We start from the raw sequence: 23292 nt of genomic DNA on the forward strand, positions 1-23292 counted from the left end.
ATTAGCAGTGCTAATGAAGCCAACAGGGCTAAAACGATTTATATATACCAAATACTATACATGTATTAAATATATATACCAGTTAAGCACTTTCCTAAATGTATACATTTAAATATCAATACACTAAAGATCTAACGCAATTAGCCCTCGTGCCATGATTAGTAATCATGGATTATACTGTTATATAACTTGATTTGCAGGCCATGTATTAGTTGTATAGACGAGCACTAATGTGACACCCTTGCTTGGATGATATACGGCTGTCATTGGGGTTAATCATATGGGCACCTCCCATCATAGATACCCACTATCACAGTGATCTGTCTACACTACAATCAGCCTCTTTATCAACAACAAAACAATATTTGAACAATTGAACTCTTTAGATAGAATTTACAGGAGATTTCGAATGTACAGGAGTATCTAGGGTACATAAAGCTTCCAGTATACAGGGATTAAGGAGTAAGTAACTTTCCCCCACAGTTCAGACCTGGGACCACAAAGGGTCCTATGGTAACCACTCAAGCCAGACAAGCAGGAAACGCAGGATCCAGGTGTGGCTGGAGGTTGGCCTATTCTAACAGGCTGAGCAGCAGCAAACAGTATGTAACTAAACTCCCCAACATCAAAACAGGAGGAAAAGGGGTAAGCTAAATTAAGGCAGAAAACCTATACAAGGCTTCCTTAAAGTTACCAAGACTAGTCCAAACAGGCAGCTCTACCAACTAGTCAGCAAAGACCGAGCTGTATAAAGGTACTAAAGTTTCAACACTAGCCGCCACAACAACAGCACCAGCCCAACAAATAGCCCAGTGGCCAAATGGCAACGATCACTGGTTTTGGGGAATGATATACAGGCTCCACTGACGAGCAAATGAAGTTCAGGTGTGGGTGATCCAAGCACTCAAGAGCGGTGTGGCAAACCTGAAAACATAGAGAGAGAATCTCTTCAAAAAAAGAAAAGAGGCCAGAGGAAAGTCAGTGGACGTAACAACTAGTTACAAATCTTACTGTTGATCCATAGAGAAAAAGTGTGCATTATGACATTTCACAGTATGCCGTCTCTGGTCAAAGAAAAACAACATTGTCAACAACAAAAAAAAAACATCCCATTCAATTTAAAAAGGTGCTATAGATAACATTTCTATGTAGAGTAATCAGTAGAGTAACCCCCCCAAAAAAAGATTTATTAACAAATGTATCATTTAAGAATGTTTTGCGAGTCCAAAATAAATGTTATTTACATGTTGCAGGCATGTATCCCCTCCCTACTTTCACTACCCGATTGGATAAATGACATGCTGGTGCTCTAGTGGCTGAATGTCATCTATAGCACCTTTTAAGCTTCTGCAATATACCATACAGACATCTTGGAACTGGGAAATCGCTCTAGGCTACTAGTCCACAGTGCAGGGCAACCACACCACTGGTCATACCAGATGAAGCAGTGTTTGCAGAAGCAGGGCTCATGTCATTTCTCCCTCTGAAATCCCTTGCAACATAAAGGCATAAAGTAGCAGTGAAACCCAAGTTACATCCCTCCATACAGTATCCCCCTCTACATCCCCCCATACAGTATTCCCCCGCTTACATCCATCCATACAGTATTCCCCTCTACATCCCTCCATACAGTATTCCCCTCTACATCCCTCCATACAGTATTCCCCTTACATCCCTCCATACAGTATCCCCCTCTACATCCATCCATACAGTATTCCCCTCTACATCCCTCCATACAGTATTCCCCTCTACATCCCTCCATACAGTATTCCCCTTACATCCCTCCATACAGTATCCCCCTCTACATCCCTCCACAGTATTCCCCTCTACATCCCTCCATACAGTATTCCCCTCTACACCCCTCCATACAGTATTCCCCTCTACATCCCCCCATACAGTATTCCCCTCTACATCCCTCCATACAGTATCCCCCTCTACATCCATCCATACAGTATTCCCCTCTACATCCCTCCATACAGTATTCCCCTTACATCCCTCCATACAGTATTCCCCTCTACATCCATCCATACAGTATCCCCCTTACATCCCTCCATACAGTATTCCCCTTACATCCCCCCATACAGTATTCCCCTTACATCCCTCCATACAGTATTCCCCTCTACATCCCCCCATACAGTATTCCCCTCTTACACCCCTCCATACAGTATTCCCCTCTACACCCCTCCATACAGTATTCCCCTCTACATCCCTCCATACAGTATTCCCCTCTACATCCCCCCCATACAGTATTCCCCCGCTTACATCCCTCCATACAGTATTCCCCTCTTACATCCCTCCATACAGTATTCCCCTTACATCCCTATTCCCTCCATACAGTATTCCCCTCTACATCCCTATTCCCTCCATACAGTATTCCCCTCTTACATCCCTATTCCCTCCATACAGTATTCCCCTCTACATCCCTATTCCCTCCATACAGTATTCCCCTCTACATCCCTATTCCCTCCATACAGTATTCCCCTCTTACATCCCTATTCCCTCCATACAGTATTCCCCTCTACATCCCTATTCCCTCCATACAGTATTCCCCTCTACATCCCTCCATACAGTATTCCCCTCTACATCCCTCCACAGTATTCCCCTCTTACATCCCTCCATACAGTATCCCCCTCTACATCCCTCCATACAGTATTCCCCTCTACATCCCTCCATACAGTATTCCCCTCTACATCCCTCCACAGTATTCCCCTCTTACATCCCTCCATACAGTATTCCCCTCTACATCCCTCCATACAGTATTCCCCTCTACATCCCTCCACAGTATTCCCCTCTACATCCCTCCACAGTATTCCCCTCTTACATCCCCCCATACAGTATTCCCCTCTACATCCCTCCACAGTATTCCCCTCTTACATCCCCCCATACAGTATTCCCCTCTACATCCCTCCACAGTATTCCCCTCTTACACCCCTCCATACAGTATTCCCCTCTACATCCCTCCACAGTATTCCCCTCTTACACCCCTCCATACAGTATTCCCCTCTACACCCCTCCATACAGTATTCCCCTCTACATCCCTCCATACAGTATTCCACTCTACATCCCTCCATACAGTATTCCCCTCTACACCCCTCCATACAGTATTTCTCTCTACATCCCTCCATACAGTATTCCCCTCTACACCCCTCCATACAGTATTCCCCTCTACATCCCTCCATACAGTATTCCCCTCTACATCCCTCCATGCAGTATTCCCTTCTTGTAGAAAAATTAAAGGCTTTTGTGCACTTTCAACAAAACAACTGACTCATCTCAAACCCTGCCCCTCTTTTCATGATCCTCCACTTGCGAGGGCGGGGTTTGAGATGGGTAAATTCACCTCCTATCAAAGAGGATCTTTATGTCCATGTACACTAGAATATATTGTTTCTATATACTCAAATGTACTTAATAAAATAAAAACATCTCCAGGCCATTTGCTTGGCTGAGGTGGAGATGTATAGGAGGAGGAGTGACTAGTTTGTTGATGGGATAACCGTCCTAGCAGCTGTTATAAGGTGGTGAGGTTCTCAGCCGTGTAACAGAGGCTATAGAAGTTGCAGGCTATACAACAGAGGTTACAGAGAGAGGAGAGCAGTCTGTACAGCCACAGGCGACCGCTGAGGTATCTGTACTTTACGTCCGTCTCGCACAGCTTGGCATAAGCCTCGCGATTGGACGACAAGCCAATATCCTGGCCCAACCCGCACGCCTGCTCGACGAGATGCATGTCTGCCATGATCTCTGAGGTCATCTGGCCAAACCACTGGGCATTGACGGCAGCCACCGTCACCGACACAAATAAGATGAAGATCTGGGGCGGCAGGGGGAAAAATTGGCAAAGATTGAACAAACTTCTAGAATCCATAGAACCACAGTTGCATACTGTATACATTAACTCGTTTTGCAAATGATCAATTTGTACCAACTTTACACACCTGAAAGGCTTCCCTATCATCCAGCAGGTCCTTGGGATGGTATACTGCGTACATAGTGAGGTTCAAGAAGGCACAAGCTGAACCCAAGTGAAGGTAGAATGGGACCAGACGACTCTGAATGAACCCATATGTATGTCTGTTCAAGTGGTTGTCCATCACAAAGCCTGCACAGAGATAGTGAAGATACAGGGATAATATTGTTAGTCTTATTAAAGAGCTAGACAGGTCAGGGGGGTTACTGTAGGGCCTGGAGGTACAGTAGGTGTAAAGACTGTTCTGTGTTTAAGCAATGAGGGTCAGAGATGAGGGCAGGCAGGGTGCTCCTTTCAGACAGGTAGTTGGGGGGTGGAGGGACTAAAGTACAGGGCTCATAGTACACATTATGTGGACGGATGCTCAACAGTCCTTTGCCTTTCATAGTCCAGCCTAGGGCTGACCTCGATTAGTCAAATAGTCGACTAATCGATCAAAAGGAGCCGTAGTCAACTGCCAACATCTTAGGCGAATGCAAAAAATAATAAAACATTTAAGAATGGGATTATTCTTTCCAAAAGCAAAGAGGCCTAGAAGCGTGGCTAATGCTAATGGCGCGCATACCAGTGAGGCTAACTGCCTCACTAAACAGAAAGAGGGCACAGAAAGAGGATTTCACCCATCTAATGAATACACTATACACTAGATTCGAGTAGACAAATATTAAGTTGCATCAGTGGACCACTTGCATGCTTTTGCAGAGGACAAGAAGCCTTCAGTCGACTCCTTTAGACATTAAGCACCCCCCACAGCCCAAATGGAATGATAAAAAATAATTTGCATTTGGGGGGGGGGGGGGGGGGGTTGTAGTCGACTACCAGTCGACTATCTGCACATTTTGGCCAATCAAAGTCGACTATACAAATCCTTAGTCGGGGACAGGCCTAGTCCAGCCATACCAGATATTTGGTGCATGCCGAGCCATGTTTTCTATGACACCAGTACTCAAACTCTAGATTCAGACAGAAAGATTGCATTGTTTTGATGTCCTCCAGTCCATGTATGGCTACGTCTGGACTATGAAACGGCATTAAGGATCAGAGATGAAGGAAGACAACACCACAAAACGACACAGATCTCATTTAGTAGAGCAGTGATTCTCAACCTGAGGGTCGGGACCCCCAAGGGGGTGGCAACATGATTTGGGGAGTCTTGAGAAGATATTAATATTTAGAATATGTGCTTTTTTTTCTTATGAAATAATTAATATTTGAAGTCTTAAGCCCTCACCCCAATAATTAATCAAGTTAAATAAAAATCTTTATCAGTTGTCAAAAGGCGTTTTTGGACCAAACGGTTCGAAGAACTCTTTGAGAGGAACTATCAACCGGGGAGCTCCTCCCACAACTACATACCTTCAGGGCTTTTTTTTTTTAATGTTTGCATTTGCACTGCCAGTAGCCTATTATAGGAATGCTGAAGTGACACGAGCCGACCGTGCTTCTGCTGCCGGCGCTGCCTTCCCCGGAGAAGAACAGTGGCTGGGCTTGTAGTGAGCAAGCTTGGCTACATTCCAGTTTGTCCAAATAGCAAACATTGAAAATAACATTTCTTCACAGCACTTCCGCGTTACATTGAGCTCATGGAGGAGAGAGCGTGGGGGAGAAAATGAATGAATGTGGATGAGAGCCTTGACATTAAGTGGTTGTAGCTACAGCTGTGGGGGTGCTGGAGACATGATCCAATAGACCTTTATATGCCCGAGTCTCCTGAACACAGCACGACCAATCCCAAGTCGATCGGCACTTTCTCTGCCGAGCTAGTCACTTTTTCGCACCTACTCCCAAACTATGCATGCGCAGATTGATGGGCGGGCAATCTCAGGCGTATAAGTCTATTGGAAGTCTATTGAAGTATTGAAGTCTATTGGATCATGTCTCCCGCACCCCCACAGCCGTAGCTAGCTACAACCACTTAATGTCAAGGCTCTCATCCACATTCATTCATTTTCTCCCCCCCGCTCTCTCCTCCATGATTTCAGAATCCCGGAAGTGTTGCGCTGGTCTATACAAACACAACAACACTGCTTGACTTATACAATCTCTCAAGCATTTCCTGGTTGATAACAAGTGTGCAAAAATGGCCAATAGCAAACTTTAAATACTTAACCTACAAATACCTCCAATATTGATGTACTTAAGAGATTTGCTGGGGATATTTTTTTGATTGCTTGAAAACAGGACCCAATTTTGAAAACGGGGCCCGGTGTTTCAAAACACTACACACAATTAGCACAACCACACACACAATTAGCAGAACACCTCAGATCCTTTGCTAAATGAAACACTCTGTAAATACGATACACTAATTTATAAAAAAAAAAAAAAACACATTTAGTTTCATATGACTTAATTCTGTTTGAACCAGTTACACACTGCTGTGCTTAACCTAAAACACTTTTAGCTATTCTACTTCTCAGTGATTAGAGTACCGTAAGGGAAGTACACAGAGAATGTGCAAATATACAATAAATTCAAACACTACACAAGACCAATGCTGTAGACTGATGAAAATATAATTTATTTCTCTCCATATACCCAAATCAGTCAACATTTCAACATGGAGAATCACAACAAAACATCTCCCAGTTTTCATGCTACTACAGTAGTGTGCATAACACTGTAAGATCAGCAAATATCAGACATTATCTCTTCACCTAGCTGGATCTGGCCAGCGAATTTATGGGGAAACTGGGACATGTTTTGTAGTGATTCTCCATGTTGACTGATTTGGGTATATGGAGAGACATTTTTTATTTTCATCAGTCTGCATCATTGGTTGTCTTGTGTAGTGTTTGGTGAATGTATTGTATATTTGCACATTCTCTGTGTACTTCACTCTCCTTCCATTTTGGTTGAAGACAGGTGAACTCACATGCTGCCTTTTTATAGTTCTTAAACCTGATCGCAAACCAGAAATTGTGAGAACCACTGTAATAGAGCCTTAGGCAAAAATGTGTCAAAACTACAGATTAAGTAAAAGTATAAACAGGAAGTACTACAAATTTGAAATAGAGACACTGTGCAGATGTTTCTGCAGTCTGGATCTTGTACCTACACAGGTATTTTTGAAAACGTAGCTTTTTCCATGTCGTTTTGTCCTCAACGCAAACTGCGTTTTCGGTCACTGAAACCTGACCTTTTCTTTAAAACTCCCGTTTTCTGCCGGGTTGAAGATTTTTTAGAAACTCCCGTTTTCTAAAAATACCGTGTATTTCGTGTGGACGGGTGAAACCGGAGCTTATGGAAAACACTAACATCATGACTAATGGCCCTGTCCACAGACTCCACACATATCCTGGGTATTTTCTCTGCAATCTGGACCACGGAGAGCTCCCTCCAGCCTCCCGTCCAGCTCATTTTATGCGAGTGTTTTTGCGTTGTTGCATGGAGAGACATTTTCTAAAACACATTGGTGTGGATGGGATCTTTTTAAATTTGTATATCAAAAATACCTGTGTACGTGTGGACTATAGGCCTTAGAACTCACGACATCAAAATGGCGTCATCATCACTCTTAGAGACGATATTTACAAACTTAAAACAGTTGGTGAATGGCTCTCTGTTGGCTCCCAGGCAGCCAGTTTTCCATTTGAAAAATATCGCGCAAGTATCGATGGCGTCACTCATTTCCCCATTTGGTAATATTGACATTGTCCGACCAAGGCCCCACTTATTAGAAGTATGTTGTTTTGCTCAATATCCTATAAAGGGGGAAGGGTGTGTGTGGTACAAACTTGATATGAAGGTGACCCAAATCTGCATGCCCCAATAGGTGGAGAGCAGCATTAGCTGCAGTAGCTTCGCTGTGTAACTGGGATCCCGGTCAGTGGACATGCTTCTTACTCCTCCTCACTCCCTTTGCGCTCCACCGTCCCTCCCCAGGCCAGTAATACTCGCTCCTCCAACGCCTCTCACTCTGCGTCTCCTTCCACTTCCTCCTCTCTGGTCTTGACGTCAGCGGGGGTTCTAAATATCCAGATTTATTTCCTGCTCCAGTCTCTGCAAAGACAGAAAAGATCAGTTTGCTGCAATGTCATCCATGTCCAAACGCACCATCCACTGTGGTACCATTGAACTGCATGTACATTAACAGGGCATGAATGAATGAATGAAAACTTTATTTAACAGATTGCAGAATGGGTACAATACAGTACAGCTCAATACACACAATTGTTAAGGGGATACAGACCAGAGAAAGACGTTTGTCTTGTTTACATCAGGGTCCCCCATTTTCAATTCATAGTGACATTTATGACATACACAACATACATGACATTGTGACATTTATGGCATAGGGACATACATGACAAACAGGTATATAGTACTGTTACATTTGTGACATATATACGATATGCAAATATACAGTACTGTATGCCTCACACCCCCGTAACTTTTATTGGACAGTGCTGAGGTAAATATGGGGCCACGTCCACTGCAGACACAATTCAGAGTTCTAAACTAAGTATCAGCTGATATCGATTGGTGGTATCGTTCTGATCTGTTGCTTTTACTGAAGCTTGAGAACATTAATTTGGAGTCACAAGACTCCAAGAAGATATTTGAGATATAGCCTAATCCATTCTTTGTCCATTATAGATAGTTATAGTAGCCTGGAGCCATGTATATAGCCATGTCTCATTTAAGATGCCTAATTAGCTCACTTTTACAGAAAAAGTTAAACCTGCTCCTCCCAACTTCAGAGTGGTTATTAATCAATAACCAGACCATACCAGGTATAGGCCTACTAAAGATATTTGTGTAGTTTTCAAACACAGCACTCCATGCCCTATCGCTTACAAGCAGTTTTGAGGTTAGTGGGGCAGAGGGCAACGGTTCCCTGGCATAGCAGGTCTATGTAGACAGTGGAATTATAGGTGCCATTAAAGACCCAAGAGGTCCTGCATTATTATTATTATGATATGAATTATAGGTGCCATGGCCAGGTAGACCAGCTAGAAAGGTCAAGCAATAAAGCGATGACATGGGACCAGCACTAATTTGATTCATTCATTGGCAGGCCTTTATTTCTACTGCTTTGGTGATCGAAGCATGTCCGAGCTGCAACCAAGGTTGCAGACCTTCCGCGGTGTTGTCATCAAGGAAACTTTGATTAACCTGGTTTGGTTGCTGGTTGTCTTGACCTTTTTCAGGGTGAAAATCGAGTATAACTTATAGCAAGCGTTTCGAAATGAATGTCCCATCAGTATGTTAAATAAACATTAGCCGGGCGATAGCCATTGAAAAAACACCTGTCCCCGATTCCGACTCACTGACTTGCTTGCAGCTGACCAGCCACCTAGGTTGACCTCCTGCTTCAAGACAACATGATCTTCAAAGTCACCTTCACAAAAGTAAACTTTAAAAGAGCTGCTCATGTAACGCGTTACTCTCTAGTGCGATGGAGTGTCAGCTGCACCGACCAGCAGCTAAAGAGAGCGGGCTAACGTCAATACAGCAAAGATGCTTCCTAGCTAACGTTAGCTAAAACATTATATGGAAACCGAAAAGGATTAGCGAACGTTAGTTAATTGACAGATTACAAAACTAAACCAGCAAGAGGAGAAGTAAAGTTAACGTTGATGAAGTTAGATCCTGCTTTTGACGAGATGAAGTCTAAACATCAAATCTCACCCAGTCTTGATAAAAAAAAACACGAAATCAACCCAACAACGTGCCCCAATAACTTTTATAATAGCAATAACATTTTCCAACGTTAAATGTAAGGACGTGGCTAGCCTACCTACCTGTTTTTGTAACTTGAAACTGCACGATATTTTTGGCGTCTTCGAATCAAGAAACCACATCAGTGTCGAGGCAGGTTAAAATAAGGAATTCTATTTCCGGTCTGAAATGGACTAGAAATATAAAAATAAAGGTCGCCATCACAATTATATTATAGAACGTTTTCTGAGTGAAATGTATTAACTAAAAGGAAAAGGAAAGCAAATGAACGATGACAGATCTGTTAAATCATGATATAATGATACCTATGTATATTGTATATTAATTTAATATGTTATGTAAATCCCAGTTATAAGCCTATATAATAATAGTATTATAATATTACGAGATAATTTGAGTTTGTTGGCAAGAAAGGATACATTTTCTAAGATTATCACAGAAATTCTAGAATATTGTTCTCTGCTTATTTACCAACTACTCAACACTGCCCCCACCCCTCCACAGTGCTCTGCATTGTTCTTCAATAACAAAATAACATCAATCAGAGCCAGCATTACTTCTGATGCAAACACAGATAACATCTGCAAAACATGTGAAAAAGATGTAACCATGGGGAAATGCACGTGCATTACATCAACTGAGCTCTATAAAATGGTCATGGAGTGTAACTCCTCCACCTCTTGACTATATCTACAGCATTTGTAAATGGATATTTGACAGTGTTTCAACTTTCAAGTCATGTCTTAAAGACATTAAAAATCCTTACTAAAAAAAAAACCTAGACAGTAAGTCTCAGTCTCAGTCCAAATAAACTATTTTCTTAAAGAAAACAACATCCTGGAGGAATTTCAATCAGGCTTCAGAAAGTGAAACTGCTCTTACTAAAATAATAGCAACCTCAGACTAAACTCTGATACAAATAAGGTCTCAATTCGTGTCCTCTTAGACCTAAGTGCAGCATTCGGCACAATTAACCATGCTATCCTAATTAATCATCTGGAAAAGTATTAAACTGGTTCAGAACATATATATCAAATTTATGATGTTTATGAAATAAGAGAGCTTCCTGTATCATTTGGTATATGTTTTGTATCCAAGTGTTGTTTTTCTCCACTTTTCATAAGGCCTCTACATCTAGCACACCAGCAGTAACGGGCCTTAGACTAGTATACATGATAACAGTCACCATAATTACTTCACAAATGTTCTGCAGCTTTTTCTACACACCCCAGAATATTGTGATATGATTGTTATTGTGCTTTACTGCCAGACACTTGATCACCCCACCCACCCACCCACCCAACCCCCTCCTAATGTACAATTTCCTCCCCCTCGAATGTATATAGTTTCTGTCAGGATCTCTAAACAGTACTGTATATTTGTATATATTGTATGTCATAAATGTAACAGTACTGTATATGTCATGATATATATCTGTATGTTATGTATGTCATGAATGTCATTATGAATTGAAAATGGGGACCCTGATGTAAACAAGACGAAAGTCTTTCTCTGGTCTGCATTCCTTAACAATTGTGTGTATTAAGCCGTACTGTATTGTACCCATTCTGCAATCTCTTAATACAATTTTCAATCAATCAATCAATCAATCAATCAATCAATGTCAATTTCCAGACTTTTATTTTGAAGGCAAAGGAAGTATTATTTTAGTTTAATTAAGCAAGCTTGACACAGTTTCCAGCACGCTACTAGTTACGTTCACTTTCCAAAAGCTGAAGAGGGTGGCTCAGTGGGGCGCAGCCGCGGGTGACATGATGCCAGACTTGCTCAGGAAAAATAAACAAATTGCTCTAGTTGTATTTTTCTAATTTGAATGCAATTCACAAAAAGGTGATTTATGATCTAGCATAGTGGAGTTAGTGGAGCCCTTCATGTTATAAAAACGCTATAAGTTATAACGTCTGTCTAACTATAACTATATTACTATTACATCGCCTAATGTATGTGTATGCGTAGGCTAGGCGGCGGTCGGTGTATATTTACTACTGTAGTGTACTGTTTAGATCTACATTTTACTTTGGCCAGTTGTGAGGAGACCGGGTTCACTTTGGCAAACCTATAATTTCTGCATGCTGGATTGCTCGGACTGACAACCGAGCTGTGGTACAATTAAATGACATACGGGTTGCTAGGATCGACATCAACATAATGGCAACGTCATTGTTACCATAGTTACGTATTTTAAAAACAAAGCATTTAACGTTATTTTCTGTTGTCCCCGAGAGAAAAATAAATCTGAAAAGATGACTGAGAAGAAATGTAAAGGAGCTCCGTTTGGAACTTGCCAGGGGATCGAGGTAGGCCTACTGGTAGCCCCCTCTCTACAGGCTCCCAGGCTCGCTAGCAGTCACGTAAGGGGCTAGCCTACTGGCTACTATATCCACCTTCTGACAAAGTTCTGTGGTGCACCTAATTAGCCTGTTACCAACAACAACTATGTATGTAATTGGACCAATTTGAACAATGTTGTATTTTGGGCAGGTTTGATGTGTCGGCCGGCTGTCCATCCAGCAAACAAGAGAGTTGGACTTGGAAGGAACCTACATACAGATTCCCTATTGCAGGAGGATGACCAGCGACTTGGTGTGTGGTGGTGGTGGTTTACCGTGGTTATCATGATTGTTGTTGTTGTTGTTGTTGTTGTTGTTGTTGTTGTTGTTGTTGGTGGTGGTGGTGTGTGTCAACGTCAACTCTACTGGTGTGCGGGGTGAGGGGTTAAGGGGTACTGCACTATGAGAAATTGCTTTGTTTGTGGAGGACAGAATTGGAGCTGATGAGGAAGGAGCTGAGTCTTGATGCAGCAATGATTTTACAGCGTTATGGTTATGGATGGACATTTTAGTTCACTGTGTGTTCACCAGCATGTTCATTATTTTGTGAAAGATTGTTCATGAAAAGTCTGTATTTATGTTTGTCTGGCACAGGAAAGGAATCTAGGCCCAGGGACATACAATGCCGACACAGACAGAGTGGACTTCAGCGCCCGAGCTGTGGCCAAGAGGGCAGAAGGACCAGGTTGGCGCAGAACCCTTGAAACTGCACACCTGTACAGAGAGGCCTGGACAAACAAAGATTTCCTGGTGGGTCATTGCTGGCATTGAGAACCACAGAAGGGTACTACTACGACTATGCTTGCACCTCATGGTACCAAAGCACCTCAAAGGCGCTAAAAACAAGATTACAAACATCACAAAACAAACTGGTCAGACTACTGCTTGACCTTACTCCTAAAACCCACCTCACCCCTGCACATTTCGACAACCTAGGATGGCTTAGAGTAGACGACAGAGTACAGCAACCTGCAATGGGCCTGGTCTACAAGATACACTACACCACATAGGTACCCATGTACATGCCACAACAATGTGGAACGCCCTACCCACAGCTGTAAAAAGATGTGAATCCATTCAAAACCGCTCTTAAAGAGCACCTACGCTACGGGAGGCTGCAATTCGAAACTGGCCACCGTAAATGTCCAACCCCCCCCCCCCCTCCTAATAGACAGTCTCCTCCCCACCGTATATTTTCTCCCCACTGTATGTATATATTTTCTCCCACCCACCCCCTCATAATGTACAGTCTCCTCCCCATCATATGTATATATTTTCTGTTAGGATCTATGGGTAACAGTACTGTATATTTGCATATCGTATATGTCACAAATGTAACAGTAGGCCTACTATATACCTGTATGTCATGTATGTCCCTCCTATGCCATAAATGTCATATGAATTGAAAATGTGGTCTGCATCATGTAAACAAGACAAACGTTTCTCTGGTCTGCATCCCCTTAACAATTGTGTGTATTGAGCCGTAGGCCTACTGTATTGTACCCATTCTGCAATCTGTTAAATAAAGTTTACATTCATTCAGAAACTCGCTAGTCTTACACACAGCATTCTCTCCACAAGGTCTGCGAACACGGTAACATTAAAGGTAACATTCAGCCATTCGATGTTGCACTAGAGCACCAGCATGTCATTTATCCAATCAGGTGCATTCCACATGGGGAAATAGGAAGTAGGGAGGGGACATTCATTAACATTCATTTTGGACCCGCCAAATTTTTTTAAATGATAAATTCATTAATCAATCAAAAAAAATTGCTGGAAAAGCAATACTTTTATCCCACACCTTTCTAGAAGCTCTGTGGATGTATTATTTTAAAAATAAAATAAATAAATAAATAAATAAAGATTACTCGACTACATGAATGAATGAATGAAAACTTTATTTAACAGATTGCAGAATGGGTACAATACAGTACGGCTCAATACATACAATTGTTAAGGGGATGCAGACCTGAGAAAGACGTTTGTCTTGTTTCCATCAGGGTCCCCCATTTTCAATTCATATAGACATTTATGACATACACAACATACATGACATTTATGGCATAGGGACATATAGGTATTTAGTACTGATACATTTGTGACATAAACGGTATTCCAATATACAGTACTGTTACCCCTAGATCCTGACAGAGTATATACATGATGGGGAGGGGACTGTACATTAGGGGGGGGTGGGTGGGTGTGAGAGAAATATACATACGGCGGGGAGGGAATATATACATGCGGTGGGGAGGAGACTGTCTATTAGGAGGTGGTGGGGGTTTTGGGCATTTACGGTTACATTACATTAAGGGTTGGCTGATTCGCCATTGGCTAATTGGAATAATGATTCTACCATACAAACCAAACAGATGTATCTCTATGGTTCTTGCATTTCACTTGTAGAAAACCAAAGTGGGTCCTGGCACCTATGAGAGCACAGACTTTATACGAGAGCTGGAGAAGAAGCCGTGCAGCGTCCGAGGCGTGTGTGACAGCGTTGCGAAGAGGTTCAGGGATGTGCAGGTGTGAACATGTTCCTTCCACTAGAGGGCAGCACACACTGGCTCATTCTGTCAGCTACAAGTAGGCCTACTCCATAGTTACCTGCTGACATGTCACAATAAATAGTATCGACTCTAGAGTGAAAATCTGGTTGCGCACACACAAACAAAAGACGGGTTAAAGCCGCTTAAAGAGCATCTGCAATTCGAAACTGGCCACCGTAAATGTCCAACCCCCCCCACCCCTCCTAATAGACAGTCTACTCTCTACCGTATGCACTGGCGTAACTCTCTCTCAATGTGTGCCGGGGACAGATTTGGGGGCGTGGCGAGTGACGTCGATGGGGGGGGGGGGGTTAGGGCCCGTAGCCGCATTTCTGCAGACCCCTCTCTGATTGGTTGAACTCTATTTCTGCAGACCCCTCTCTGATTGGTTGAGCGAAGCCCCTCTCTGATTGGTTGAGCGTGCGCATGCGCATGAGCCGCGACAAGCTCCTCCAGAAACTCCTCCAGAAACTCCGTTAAGCTCCAGAGAGAGAGGCTGAAAACCCACAGTTCTTGCCCGACGGATGGGAGCGAATCCCGGATCCGAGGTTTCTGATGACTACCCCCAAAACACGGAGGTTGCGAACGCAATTTATACGCATGGAAGTATTGATTACGCCATAACGAATCATTAAAAAAATATACCGTTAACTGGAATATGTTGTGTGTGTGCCTTTCTGAATATGATTTGGGAGGGTTATAATAGAAGAAAGACAGTGTAAACAATATAACGTTATGTGAATAAACTGCGAAATAATAACTAATTCCTTGGTCAATAGAAGTCTCTGTGATACTTTCTGAATATGATTTGGGAGGGTTATAATAGAAGAAAAACAGTGTAAACAATATAACGTTATGTGAATAAACCGCGAAATAATAACTAATTCCTTGGTCAATAGAAGTCTCTGTGATACTTTCTGAATATGATTTGGGAGGGTTATAATAGAAGAAAGACAGTGTAAACAATATGTTTGACGTATTTTAACACACACCTAGGCTGACGACCCGAGCTATTATTATGCAAAGACAAGTACTTTAGCGAGTGGGTACTTGGCCCTTGCAGGGCAAGAATGCGACCCCCATCTACTGCTCTTTGCATAATAATAGAACAGGTAGTCAGACTCAGCTCTTTGGACGGTAAAACGTGGGGGGGACACTATCCGCCGTCCCCGGCGTCAAATACGCCCCTGACCGTATGTATATATTTTCTCCCACCCACCCACCCCTCCTAATGTACAGTCTCCTCCCCATCATATATTTCTGTTAGGATCTCTGGGTAACAGTACTGTATATTTGCATATCATGTCACAAATGTAACAGTACCTGTATGTCATGTTACTCATGTATGTCCCTATGTCATAAATGTCATGATGTCATGTATGTTGTGTATGTCATAAATGTCACTATGAATTGAAAATGTGGGACCCTGATGTAAACAAGACAAACGTCTTTCTCTGGTCTGCATCCCCTTAACAATTGTGTGTATTTAGCCGTACTGTATTGTACCCATTCTGCAATCTGTTAAATACAGTTTTCATTCATTCAAACATGAAACACAAATTAGAAAATAGTATTTGTCACTATCATCCAGTTAATAAATTGTGTGTGTGTGTGTAGAGTTGTACTCCAGGCCCTGGCAGCTATGGTAAGGCTGGTATACCCTGGGCAGCTTCGGAAGAGAAGAAGGTGCATTCTGCAGGATGTATCAAAATGGAACACAGCACCAGAGAGAGTCGCTGCCCACGCATCCCTGCAGTGGTAAAAATACGCTGTTGTACAACAAATACAAACAAATCATCTGACCATGTGAAGTGTACGAACGCTGAGCTGAATCAGAGAGTTGTTGTTGTTGACATGTGCAGAACTGTGGGCCGGGTCCCGGTACGTACACTCTGAAGAGCAACATTGATACGTTGTTGAGCCGGCGCGTCAGTAACAGGGGACCCTACGACGTGTTCACTGGATCACGAGACCAACCTCAGAAGTCTGGCTACTTTGCCACTCAGGTAACTCACATTATAGGCAGACACATGTGCGTGCACACACACACATGCACCAAGCTCTCTCTCTCACTCACACGTGCACCCAGCAGCTCTCTCTCTCTCACACATGCACCCAGCTCTCTCTCTCTCACACTCACACGTGCACCCAGCAGCTCTCTCTCTCACACACACCGAGCTCTCTCTCTCACCCACAATATGGTCTTGTCAATATTCCAATGTACAGTTTTGCTTGTACAATTGTACAGTGTCCCCCACCCACCCCTCCTCCTACCCAACCCCCCCCCCCCCCCACCCACCTCCAATGTACAGTACCCCCCACCCCCCCAATGTACAGTTTCTACGTCAAATGTATATACTTTTTTTCTGGACTCTTTTCGTATCACAAACAGTACTGTATTTGCAAATCTGGTATGTCATAAATGTATAGATGTAGCAGAACTGTCTATCTGTATGTCATATATGTTACGATGAATTGAAAATGGGGGACCCTGATGTAAACAAGACGAAAGTCTTTCTCTGGTCTGCATCCCCTTAACAATTGTATGTATTGAGCTGTACTGTACTGTACCCATTCTGCAATCTGTTAATAAAGTTTTCAATCAATCAATCAAAACACACACAGCACTCTCTTCCTCTCCACTTCTAATTCAAATTTTCTATCCACCCTTGTGATATTTTTGGAACATAAAAAAAATTGTCATATCTTGTTGTTGGTGGCAATAATCATTGGTAATGTGTCTGTGTGTGTGTTGCACGTGTCTCGGCAGCAGAGGAGCATGGGCCCGTTTCCTGGACAGTACAACAACAACGTGGACGGCTTTGGAGACGGGTTGAAGCGGAAGGAGAAGCACGGCGTGTTCAGCAGGTTGGAGCAGCACCCGTCCAAACCCACAGAGAGGATCTATCACAGCACCCTGGCCCAGTGTCCCCGCCCCCTGGTGAGCTACCATTACACACATCAGGCCTTTTTCCCATTCAGAAGAGGTCATCCACATGGCTTTCTGAGATAGATACTACTACTACTACTAGTCTACTAATAATAATAATAATAATAATAATAATAATACATTCAATTTATATAGTCGCTTTACACACACACACAATAATTTAATATATACACAATAGAGTAAAACATAACAAAGAATTATCAACAATAAAATGTAATTAATATGTAAAGCTGAGTCTTGGAGGGAAGTTGACGATCAGGTGAAAGCAAGTCGAGAAGAGGCGGGTCTTGAGGGCCTGTTTGAAGGAGGGGAGGGTGGTTGATTGATGTGGACGTGGAGGGTGTTCCAGAGGGAGGGAGCAGCTACTGAAAAGGCCCTGTCACACTAGGTCCGGAGCTTGGTTGACTTTATCCATCGGATTTGGGACAAGTTGTTTTGCAAAAAAAAATTGAGGGAAAGTTGGGGTATACATTCGAATCCAGTGGATTCATAATCAGTCTCTCCCCTCCTAAAATCCACCTCACCCCTGCCAATTTTGACAACCTAGGATGGCTTAGAGTAGACAACAGTACAGCAACTTGCAATGGGCCTGGTCTACAAGATACACTACACCACTAAGATACCCATGTACATGTCGAAATACTTCCCAAAGGTCAGTGAATTCCACGACCACAACACCAGAGGGAGTTCTACAAATCATGTTCAACCCAGATTCGGCTCAAACAAGGGACTAAACACGTTTAGCAATTATGCCACAACAATGTGGAACGCCCTACCCACAGCCTTGAAATAATGTGAATCCCTACCCTCCTTCAAAACTGCTCTCAAAGAGCACCCATTAGAAACTGGCCCGGTAAGTCCACCCCCCCCCCCCCCCCCCTCCAATGTAGTTTCTTCCCCTTCTAATGTATATATATTTTTTATGATTTCTCTTAAACAGTACTGTATATTTGTATGTCATAAATGTCTTGATGAAACAGTACTGTATATCTGTATGTCATAAATGTCTTGATGAATTGGAAATGGGGACCCTGATGTAAACAAGACAAAAGTATTTTTCTGGTCTGCATCCTCTTAACAGTTGTTTGTATTGAGCCGTACCGTATTCGTATTGTACCCATTCTGCAGATGTTAAATAATTTCCTATTACTCTGGTTTCCCTGCCCCATCAGACCTCACTTGGTCCAGGGACGTATGAAGTGACTGTTTCCAGCCGCACCGCGAGTCACACCCAACCACCCTTCCTCTCCTCCGCGCCCCGCAATGCGCAGCCGGCTAGAAACGACGTGGGTGAATCGCCTTCACATAACTCCTATCTTTTCCACTTCTTATTTATCTTTTATCTTTGTAAAACCTATGTACATAATCAGGATCACATTAGATGAGAAGAAATGCCATGGTATTATATTGTGAATGTGATGGCTGCAGTAGCTTTTCCCACCCTCAGATCACTGTTGGCCCTGGTCACTATAATATTGAACTAAAGGATCAGAAGAAATATCTCAAGGGTCCCACAACCGTCTTCAAATCCCAAACACAGAGATTCCCATCTCTCCTCAGGGACAAACACATGCAGTAAGAGTTGTCAAATTGTTGCCTTTTTATACATGCGTCGCAGCAGACTATAGCTCTGACTCCGAGAGTGTGTGTGTGTCTGTCTTTCTTTCAGGGAGCGGCTGCGGGCGGTTAATGTCCCGACGGACAGACATAGTTTCCTGTTGGGTAGGCCCTAATGGACAATCTGGAAGGAATTTGCTGGTCGAATCGGCTCAGCAACCGAGTCGAGGACAAATGGAAACGATGTGATAGACACATATCCAATTGTTTGTCAACAAGGTGAAAAATCTGGATTGAAAAAAACAAAAACAGAAGATATCTTTTTTTGTATCCACGCATTCATCAATAAAGCCATAGTTATGACAGCATGATGGTTGCTTGCCTTCCTCTCCCCTACCAAAACACAATGTCACCCTACACAAGTATTCTTTTAACACTTTTCTTTCATACAAACATTTATGTCAGGAATTGATGTTGATGAAAAAAAGAGTTGTGTTCATAGGCATTATGGCACGTGATTCGAAGGGTGAGACTTTTAATAAACAAGAGACATAAAAAAAAGTCATAAAACGTCTGTAAATGGTAAACTTAAGATCAAATGGTAAACATAAGATCAAATGGAAAACATGAGATCAAATGGTAAATATAAGGTGAATGGTAAACACAAGATCCGGGGAAGGCTGGACACAGACATACTCTTACTTTATGGTCAGGATGCACAGACAACATGATGGCCATTTGACCAATAACTCCCAATTCTTAGCAGGTGACCTGATAGGTTGATTCCTGTGACCGTTGCGGGGACAGCGCTCTTCTCCAGGGCAGCTCCCAGGCTCTATAAACTCCCTGCCCCAAGACATTAGATTGGAGTCCATCCATCCTGGAGTGTTGGTGTTATGTTTGTCTCACTACCACCACCCTTAGTGTAAAGCCACTTTGAGTTCTAGAAAAGGAATATATAAGTAGGCTACCATTTATGATTATATAATTATAATAATATAATTATCAGTGATTCATTAATCAGTGGAACAGAAATTAAGGTGAGCCACACTATTACTGGGTCTGGTAAATGGCAACAGTCATGTTTAGAGCAGAGGTTTTATGTTCAAATGTAATGCATCAAACAGATCAAAGGAAAGCACACAAGTCATATTAATATTAATAGTAGGACAGGATGATTAAAACATGGAAAAATAACATTTAGAATTTGCCAAAATGTGCTTAAATTAAGGAGTACTTCACAGGCACTGGCCAGTGAGAACGCTGGGTAAAGGTGTTAAGGCTGGCGTCATGAAAAGGCTGGTGTGAAGTAGGTGCTGGAGATCGTGTGAGAGACGTGGTCCCTCTCTGCACGGCCCCACAGCTTCATATCTCTCCATATTCACGCCGATTGGATCGTATACATATAATAATAGACAGAGCAAATGCAGAAACAGTCCGCTTATCAAACAATAAAATATATATGTATTTGAGCTGATGGTTGTGCAGAACTTAACCCCCAGACAGCCCCCTGGGTAAAACTCTAATTTTGCAAACCTGTCACCTTGTATGCACTGTTTCCCCAACAACACTGATAGCTAACCTTCTATTACCACATGGAGGAGCTGCCTTTTTTTATTTGAGCAAACCCCTCTAAACCACCAGCTGTTAGCTGAAGGCACCAGCGGTCAGTCTATCTCTGATTGAGGAACAAGGCTTGGCGGTTTGTCTTATTGCCCACGAGAGGGGTCAGTGTCGAGCCGATTTGCAGATCTTGTCATAGACCTCAGGGAACGCCCCCTTGCACTCCAGCTCCTCCCTCAGTCGGTGATACAGCTGTCCGTCAAACATCTCCCAGAACTCCTCCCGGTCCATGTACACATCTGCGTAAAGCATCTGGAACCTGCGGGAAGACCGTAGCCATGGAAACAACAGGAGAGGATACGGTGTAAAAACAACTCTCACAGCTCATGCTACATCATGGTGATGTGCTGATCAGAAGGTTCTGAGCAGTGCGTGAGACTCACCCGTGCACTTCTCTAACAAACTGCTCCAGCTGCCGAGTGGAAGTTTTAGCTTCAAAGTGTTTGACTCTCGGCTCCCCGTACGCTCCGATATCCACATACAGCTCCTCCTCCTGAGCCTTGGGATGGACCATCCCCCTGCCTGGGGGCAGTATGAACGGACACAGCCACAGAGGGTACACCTGCAATAGGAAGCCATATTATGAGTGTGTGTCGATTAAGTGTGTGTACTGTATGCATGAATGTATATGTGCACTTTGGGGCAAGTGATGAAATTGTGGCTGGTTCCCAATTTAAAATGTGCCATTTTAAGTAGGGATGCCCCGATCACGTTTTTTGCCACCGATACCGATCACCGATCGCCTGAGCGATAGTTTTTGGTTTTATATAAAAAAATAATTAAATATATACTTTATTTTTTATAAAATATATATATTATATAATTATACTTGTAGTTGTATTATCTGCGAGACATCGCCACCATGCAACAAGTCAAAATGCTCGCTATCTGCAAACAGCTCCACTGTCTGTGTGTATACTCTGCTTTGGTCAAATCACATTCAGCATGCCCTCAGCTAGCCCCTTTCGTGACTGCGATGCAAGCCAGGGGCTCGAATACGCATTGAATCAATGTTATAAGACATTGATATCAGGAGCTATCTGTAGCTACTGCTAGCCAGCTAGATAACGTTAAGACAACGCCTCAGTGAACTATTTAGTTTACTTGGTCATTTCGTTTAAACAGTGAGCTAACATGAGCTAACGTGAGCTACCTAGCTAACGGAGGTATCATGTACTACTAGACTATTGCTGGAGCATTTGTTGATATCAGGGGCTATCAGTAGCTAGCCGGCTAGATAACGTTAAGACAACGCCTCAGTGAACTATTTAGTTTACTGGGACATTTCATTTAAACAGTGAGCTAACGTGAGCTACCGAGCTAACGGAGGTATCATGCACTACTAGACTATTGCTGGAGCATTTGTTGATATCAGGAGCTATCAGTAGCTAGCCAGCTAGATAATGAATGAATGAATGAATGAAAACTTTATTTAACAGATTGCAGAATGGGTACAATACAGTACGGCTCAATACATACAATTGTTAAGGGGATGCAGACCTGAGAAAGACGTTTGTCTTGTTTCCATCAGGGTCCCCCATTTTCAATTCATATAGACATTTATGACATACATAACATACATGACATTTATGGCATAGGGACATATAGGTATTTAGTACTGATACATTTGTGACATAGGCGGTATTCAAATATACAGTACTGTTACCCCTAGATCCTGACAGAGTATATACATATGATGGGGAGGGGACTGTACATTAGGAGGGGGTGGGTGGGTGGGAGGGGAATATACATACGGCGGGGAGGGAATATATACATGCGGTGGGGAGGAGACTGTCTATTAGGAGGTGGTGGGGGTTTTGGGCATTTACGGTGGCCAGTTTCGAATTGCAGCCTCCCGTAGGTGCTCTTTAAGGGCGGTTTTGAATGTGGGCAGGGATTCACATTCCTTTACAGCTTTGGGTAGGGCGTTCCACATTGTTGTGGCATAATTGCGAAACGTGTTTAGTCCCTTGTTTGAGCCGAATCTGGGTTTAACATGATTTGTTGAGCTTCCTCTGGTGTAGTGGTTGTGGTATTCACTGACCTTTGGGAAGTATTTTGACATGTACATGGGCACCCCGGTCGTATAGTGTATCTTGTAGACCAGGCCCATTGCAAGTTGCTGTACTCTGTCGTCTACTCTAAGCCATCCTAGGTTGGCAAAGTGGGCAGGGGTGAGGTGGGTTCTGGGGTTCAGGTCAAGTAGTAGTCTGACCAGTTTGTTTTGTGATGTTTGTAATTTTGTTTTAAGCGCCTTTGAGGTGCTTTGGTACCATGAGGTGCACGCATAGTCATAGTACCCTTGAATGAGTGCTCCTGCCAGAGTCCTCAGGGTATTCTTGTTTACCAGAGAGGAGATCCGGTACAAGAATCTAGTTCGTTGGTTGACTTTTTTTATTACATTGGATGCCATTTTGTCACAGGAAAGATTTGCCTCTAGGATGGAACCCAGGTAGGTAATTTCGTCTTTCCTTGTGACAATATTGTCACCCACTGTAACTGAGAAGCCGTCGGTCTTGCTGAGTTTGTTATTTGAACCGAAGAGAATGGACTCTGTTTTGCCCATGTGTAATGATAGTTTGTTATCAGCGAGCCATATGCAGA

General features: G+C 42.9%; 3 protein-coding genes across 3 annotated transcripts in view; 1 reads left to right on the forward strand and 2 right to left on the reverse strand.

Moving 5' to 3' along the window:
• Window positions 1–3192: 3192 nt before the first annotated feature.
• Window positions 3193–9777, reverse strand: LOC311248849 (transmembrane protein 205). The gene is made up of 4 exons (XM_084338079.1): window positions 9718–9777; window positions 7708–7972; window positions 3939–4102; window positions 3193–3814 (listed from the first exon to the last, which is right to left on the reverse strand). The coding sequence occupies exons 2-4, from the start codon at window positions 7805–7807 to the stop codon at window positions 3512–3514; spliced, it is 567 nt and encodes a 188-aa protein (XP_084194205.1). The 5' UTR covers window positions 7808–7972; window positions 9718–9777; the 3' UTR covers window positions 3193–3511.
• Window positions 9778–11412: 1635 nt separating this feature from the next.
• Window positions 11413–19087, forward strand: LOC311223635 (ciliary microtubule-associated protein 2-like; the record flags this gene model as incomplete). The annotated part of the gene is made up of 10 exons (XM_084308409.1): window positions 11413–11506; window positions 11902–12027; window positions 12158–12259; window positions 12601–12756; window positions 14416–14535; window positions 16176–16316; window positions 16421–16564; window positions 17329–17499; window positions 18681–18794; window positions 18956–19087. Exons 3-10 carry the CDS (start codon window positions 12245–12247, stop codon window positions 19085–19087), a joined length of 993 nt encoding a protein of 330 aa, XP_084164535.1. The 5' UTR covers window positions 11413–11506; window positions 11902–12027; window positions 12158–12244.
• Window positions 19088–19583: 496 nt separating this feature from the next.
• Window positions 19584–23292, reverse strand: part of dhcr24 (24-dehydrocholesterol reductase) — a 42521-nt gene continuing 38812 nt past the window's right edge. Inside the window, exons 8-9 of the mRNA XM_084307443.1 lie at window positions 21072–21250; window positions 19584–20947 (exon numbers count right to left, since the gene is read on the reverse strand). Coding sequence (XP_084163569.1) covers window positions 20794–20947; window positions 21072–21250 — 333 coding nt within the window. The 3' untranslated portion in view covers window positions 19584–20793. The remainder of the gene's footprint in view (window positions 20948–21071; window positions 21251–23292) is intronic.

This window comes from Notolepis coatsorum, assembly GCF_963971535.1.
Source record: "Notolepis coatsorum genome assembly, chromosome: 2".
In the NCBI taxonomy this organism is placed as follows: domain Eukaryota; kingdom Metazoa; phylum Chordata; class Actinopteri; order Aulopiformes; family Paralepididae; genus Notolepis; species Notolepis coatsorum.

Bases quoted from the DNA above. Each gene is read 5' to 3' on its own strand.
- LOC311248849 (XM_084338079.1), bottom strand. From the start codon at position 7,807: ATGTCCACTGACCGGGATCCCAGTTACACAGCGAAGCTACTGCAGCTA. The intron at 4,103-7,707 runs GTTTGTACCACA...ATCTCTGTGCAG, and splicing joins TTGGGTCACCTTCATATCAA to GCTTTGTGATGGACAACCAC. The intron at 3,815-3,938 runs GTGTGTAAAGTT...CTGCCGCCCCAG, and splicing joins ATGATAGGGAAGCCTTTCAG to ATCTTCATCTTATTTGTGTC.